Source organism: Copadichromis virginalis, linkage group LG6, assembly GCF_057382275.1.
Source record: "Copadichromis virginalis isolate Kocher_CV1m ecotype Utaka linkage group LG6, C_Virginalis_male_GT1.1, whole genome shotgun sequence".
Taxonomy (NCBI): Eukaryota; Metazoa; Chordata; class Actinopteri; order Cichliformes; family Cichlidae; genus Copadichromis; species Copadichromis virginalis.
The window spans coordinates 43,108,217-43,114,540 of NC_140623.1; the positions used below are offsets into that span (position 1 = coordinate 43,108,217).

A 6,324-nucleotide genomic window follows, 5' to 3' on the forward strand; every position below is an offset into this window, starting at 1 on the left:
TACCCCGCCTCTCGCCCTGTGGCAGCTGGGATAGGCTCCACCCCCTGCGACCCTGATAAGGATAATGATGGACGGGCTGATTAGTTCAAATCTTGCTTTTCATTTTTTTCCCTCCTCAGAACAGCTGGCTGGATCTGATTGGACGGTGGATGACATTCAGCCAATCCTGGACCTGATGAGTTACATCAGAACTGACCGCCTCATCACGACCAAGACCACCGAGTGAGAACGACTGTTTATTAGAAACAACGTTTGTTCTTACCACACACAGAGTTCACTGACCTGAGTGTGTGTCTGTGTGTGTGTGTGTCTGTGTGTGTGTGTGTCTGTGTGTGCGTGCAGAGCCCGCAGTGAGCTGCTCATCCTCTGTGGTTATATTGGAGCTCTGCTGGCCATTAGAAGACAGTACAGCAGCATCGTACCTGCACTCTACGAATACACCAGGTACGCACACACACACACACACACACACACACACACACACACACACACTGTGAGTGCACACACACACACACACACACACACACACACTGTGAGTGCACACACACACACACACACACACACACTGTGAGTGCACAGACACACACACACACAGACACACACACACACACACACACACACTGTGAGTGCGCAGACACACACACACACACACACACACACACACACACACACACACACACACTGTGAGTGCACACACACACACACACACACACACACACACACACTGTGAGTGCACACACACACACACACACACACACTGTGAGTGTGCAGACACACACACACACTGTGAGTGTGCAGACACACACACACACACACACACTGTGAGTGTGCTCTGTGTGGCAGCAGCTGCTGTCAGCAGCATGAAAGCTGACGCTGGATTCTCTTGGAGCGCACACAGAGGATTTTCCAGTCCTGCACACAAAGAGCAGTTTTCTCAGTGTGAGGTCAGCACTCAGACTGTCCTGTGGTTATAAAACAGAAAGTTTTTATTAGTCCACATCAATGTTTTTACTGTGACCGACTGTGAAAAACAGCAGTTTGTCTGGTACACGATCATAAAACATCGTGGCTCAAGAGTTGGGCGTTCGCCTTGTAATCGGAAGGTTGCCGGTTCGAGCCCCGGCTTGGACAGTCTCGGTCGTTGTGTCCTTGGGCAAGACACTTCACCCGTTGCCTACTGGTGGTGGTCAGAGGGCCCGGTGGCGCCAGTGTCCGGCAGCCTCGCCTCTGTCAGTGCGCCCCAGGGTGGCTGTGGCTACAATATAGCTGCCATCACCAGTGTGTGGATGTGTGTGTGAATGGGTGGATGACTGGATATGTAAAGCGCTATATAAATACAGACCGTTTCTGTTTATGTGACTTCATTATGTTGGTTTAGCATGAATGTCCCTGAATGTCTTTAGTTTATTTACATTTTTTAATGTAATTTCTACCATTTTAACTTTAAGAGGAAACTAAAACATCAGTAGGAAAAGTTGTAACACAGTTCAAATTCCAACATCTACGCCCTCCTTCACATTTTCCAAATCCATCCAAAGGGCCAGGCTGGAGTCTCTGCCAAGCCCACTCTGGCCCCCGGGCCTTATGTTTGACACCCCTGGTTTAAACCTCAGCTGAAGCTTTGGAGCGCTACAGGCAGGTTTACATTTTCCTTGATCGTAATCAATGTTCAGCATCTCCTGATTTGTTTGGACACAAGCGTCAAAATAACTTCCAGAAACAGGAACAGATATCACCGTGCGCGGTGACGTCAGCTAATATCGGCTTTTGATTTGGAATTATCGACGATGATTGTTTGGATCTGCTGCACGCCAGCGTCTGTGAACGCGTTTCTTTGTGTTTCTCAGTCAGCTGCTGAAGCGGCGAGAGGTGTGTGTCCCTCTGAAGATCGAGCAGCTGTCTGTGGAGCTGGACGCCTGGAGGGCCTGCACACAAGCTAACAGCATGTACGTCACACACACACACACACACACACACACACACACACACGTTGTATCAATAACACTACAAGGTGCTCACATTAACGAGCAGAGGTGTAGCAGTGATGCTGAAGAGCGGCCAGGATGAGGCCGGTCACCAAGGCAACTGCATCACGACACATGAAGGAGCCGCATCTGCCGTTAGACTGAGATGGTCACTGAGTGATCGGCTAACTGAAGAATCGTCACTCTGAGGTTTGGAGGACTTCCTGATGAGGGGAAATCAGATGGATGAAGAGCACCAGGAGCCATTACGGCCCACTCTGAAATCAGTGAAGTGGAAGCTTTACTTCCTCTCTGTCTGGGTGGAAATGTGCTCGTCACTGAATGAGGATCTTCTTCTCAGGGCTGAACGTCCCAGCGGCACACAGTGACCCGTGTTTGCACCACAGCCCGATGAAATCAAAGCGCTTGAAGAAAAATGAACCAAATCCTGGACTTCATATAAGATAGTAAAGTTTTAATGATTTATCATGGAGCTCGTCAACATCAGGAAGAGCTTCAGAATAAAATATATGACTGTCTCGTCAGTGCTGTCCCCTCCAGCTCAGCAGCACTCAGATGAAGGCGGCTCCACCTTGTGGTGCTGTTCTGAAACTGCACTTCATAAGCTGCTATTTAAGGAAGCAGAGCATCAAAGATGAACTCGGCCTATCAGTAAGAGCCGTGCATACGGTCTCCCAGCACTAGTGCATGGTTAATTCATTACTAGCATCTTCCTAATACATCCAGAAATGTTTTTATGTACACATAACTGCTCTGCTTCCACCATCCCCACAGCTGAGCAGCGCCACATGCAGACTTACTGCTGGGGACGCGAGCGAGTGTGTGCATGCACATGCATGCACACACATGCAAACGTAGGCACACGCATGCACACTTAGGCACATGCATGGACACGTAAGCACGCACATGCATGGACACGTAGGCACACACATGCACACGCATGGACATGCATGTACATGCATGGACACGTAGGCACACGCATGGACTTGCATGGACACGCATGGACACGTAGGCACACACATGCACATGCATGGACACGCATGGACACGTAGGCATGTTGCTGGGCTGATGTTCAGTCATTAAAGCTCTTTTATGATTATTCATCTTAAAGAGACGTCAAAGCTGCGGCTTCCACCAAAAACAGGAACAATCACCACAACAGAGAAGCTCAGACGCCGTCAGTGCAGCGAGTCTGGTCCAGTTTAAGGACTCATTGCTTCATTACTGAGTGGACTCAGCTGCAAAGAGTGCACACCCCAGAGTGCAGACCACAGTTTCCCTGAGCCTTACCTAACATACAGTGGGGCAAAAAAGTATTTAGTCAGCCACCGATTGTGCAAGTTCCCCCACTTAAAATGATGACAGAGGTCAGTAATTTGCACCAGAGGTACACTTCAACTGTGAGAGACAGAATGTGAAAAAAAAATCCATGAATCCACATGGTAGGATTTGTAAAGAATTTATTGGTAAATCAGGGTGGAAAATAAGTATTTGGTCACCTCAAACAAGGAAAATCTCTGGCTCTCACAGACCTGTAACGTCTTCTGTAAGAAGCTTTTCTGTCCCCCACTCGTTACCTGTATGAATGGCACCTGTTTGAACTCATCATCTGTATAAAAGACACCTGTCCACAGCCTCAAACAGTCAGACTCCAAACTCCGCCATGGCCAAGACCAAAGAGCTTTCGAAGGACACCAGGAAAAGTATTGTAGACCTGCACCAGACTGGGAAGAGTGAATCTACAATAGGCAAGCAGCTTGGTGTGAAAAAATCAACTGTGGGAGCAATCATCAGAAAATGGAAGACATACAAGACCACTGATAATCTCCCTCGATCTGGGGCTCCACGCAAGATCTCATCCCGTGGGGTCAAAATGATCATGAGAACGGTGAGCAAAGATCCCAGAACCACACGGGGGGACCTGGTGAATGACCTGCAGAGAGCTGGGACCAAAGTAACAAAGGTCACCATCAGTAACACACTACAACGGCAGGGAATCAAATCCCGCAGTGCCAGACGTGTTCCGCTGCTGAAGCCAGTGCATGTCCAGGCCCGTCTGAAGTTTGCCAGAGAGCACATGGATGATACAGCAGAGGATTGGGAGAATGTCATGTGGTCAGATGAAACCAAAGTAGAACTTTTTGGTATAAACTCAACTCGTCGTGTTTGGAGGAAGAAGAATACTGAGTTGCATCCCAAGAACACCATACCTACTGTGAAGCATGGGGGTGGAAACATCATGCTATGGGGCTGTTTTTCTGCCAAGGGGACAGGACGACTGATCCGTGTTAAGGACAGAATGAATGGGGCCATGTATCGTGAGATTTTGAGCCAAAACCTCCTTCCATCAGTGAGAACTTTGAAGATGAAACGAGGCTGGGTCTTCCAACATGACAATGATCCAAAACACACCGCCCGGGCAACAAAGGAGTGGCTCCGTAAGAAGCATTTGAAAGTCCTGGAGTGGCCTAGCCAGTCTCCAGACCTCAACCCCATAGAAAATCTGTGGCGGGAGTTGAAAGTCCGTGTTGCTCGGCGACAGCCCCAAAACATCACTGCTCTCGAGAAGATCTGCATGGAGGAATGGGCCAAAATACCAGCTACTGTGTGTGCAAACCTGGTAAAGACCTATAGTAAACGTTTGACCTCTGTTATTGCCAACAAAGGTTATGTTACAAAGTATTGAGTTGTATTTCTGTTATTGACCAAATACTTATTTTCCACCCTGATTTACCAATAAATTATTTACAAATCCTACCATGTGGATTCATGGATTTTTCTTTCACATTCTGTCTCTCACAGTTGAAGTGTACCTCTGGTGCAAATTACTGACCTCTGTCATCATTTTAGGAGGGGGAACTTGCACAATCAGTGGCTGACTAAATACTTTTTTGCCCCACTGTAGCTCCATCTTTGACCCAGAACTTGAGTCCTGATCCTGAAACGGGCCCTTTGAAGAGGAACAGAGCAGGGATGAGCTTCTAGAACAACATCGCGCTATCAGTTTGTCACAAACAGCTGGACAAGTTTCATTTCTTTATTTTAGTCTGTGGTTTCCTGTAAGCAGTGACTGCAGTCAGCAAGCTGCAGGCCACAGACGGCTGTTTGAAACTCACACTCACACACACACACTCACACACTCTGCGTCCCGGGTACATTTGTAGCAGACAAGTCTGAGTACATTTGTCACGTCTCAGTATTTTGTCAGTTTTTCTCTTTGTGTTTTTGGGTGTTCAAGCTTGATTATGAAGGCAAACCTACTGATGAGTTCTAGCCCTGAGTGGGTCTCTGGGGCCCGGTCCACACAGCTGGATGTTTTCATATTAAGAAAACAAAGTGTACGTATCATCTGTAAAAGTCCTCAGACTCCAAAGTGGAGCACTCGCTGAAAGCTGCTGCTGTTCCATGAAACAAAGCACGACCGAGTGCCTTCAGCTCGGCTCGCACTGATGCTGTAAACCGTCTTCTGTGAGAAAATGCTGCTGTTATCATGCAGTCCTCATGTCCACACACACTCACAGCAAACGTGCTTCCTTCCTGTCCGTCTGTCTCCAACAGCCCCCCGTCAGAGTGTCAAAGAGAAGAGTTCAGCTGCCTGCAGAGGAGAATCCAGCCGAGCCACAAAGGTAAACAGTCCTCACGCCTCAGAGCACCGCATCACCAGCTGCAGCTCAGAGGGCGAGGAAAGAAGCATCGTGTTAATGATAATGACAACATTAAACCATTTCCTGACGTCTCTCAGGTGCGTTGCTCCTCTGCGGTGCTGACTACGTGACGGGCTCCAACCTGCCGAGTCACTCAGACCTCCAGCTGTCCTGCTTCACCGGGCAGAGAATACAGGTGTGTGTGTGTTTTAACATCTTTGTGGGGACCAAAATCCCACAGCATTGAAGGCATTTTTGAGACTCAAAATGTGGTTTTAGTGTCAGGTTACAGCAGACTTTCCCAAAGTGTGGGGCCCGCCCCCTAGGGGGGGTGCAGAGCCATTGCAGGGGGGGCGCGGCATGAAAAGGGAAAAAAAAACAAAACGCTTGCACACGGCTAGCACGGGCGCCCACACAAACGCACAGCAGGAGATGAAGCATCACTGAATATGTTTCCAAACCAACTTCATTCTAAGCCAAAGACTAGAAAATATGGTGAAGCAGATCTGCCCTTTGGCTTCACCTGCACAGGTGCTGAGGTAGGTCTCCCTGCAGGGTTGGTCTTCCCTGCATCAGGAGCAGCGCTGGGCTGTTTACATCACAGACAAACAGGATCCCACAGCTGTTTATGTTTTTAAACCCATTTTGCACAGAGAGGTATTTTTTGAAAAATGCATTGACAGCAATGTTGAACA

At 48.4% G+C, this 6,324-nt stretch overlaps 1 protein-coding gene across 1 annotated transcript in view; it reads left to right on the forward strand.

The window, feature by feature from the left end:
* The window catches only part of wdr17 (WD repeat domain 17), a 34,424-nt gene that overhangs the window by 23,934 nt on the left and 4,166 nt on the right, over positions 1-6,324 (forward strand). Inside the window, exons 27-31 of the mRNA XM_085460542.1 lie at positions 120-222; positions 343-444; positions 1,848-1,946; positions 5,544-5,611; positions 5,728-5,825. Coding sequence (XP_085316668.1) covers positions 120-222; positions 343-444; positions 1,848-1,946; positions 5,544-5,611; positions 5,728-5,825 — 470 coding nt within the window. The remainder of the gene's footprint in view (positions 1-119; positions 223-342; positions 445-1,847; positions 1,947-5,543; positions 5,612-5,727; positions 5,826-6,324) is intronic.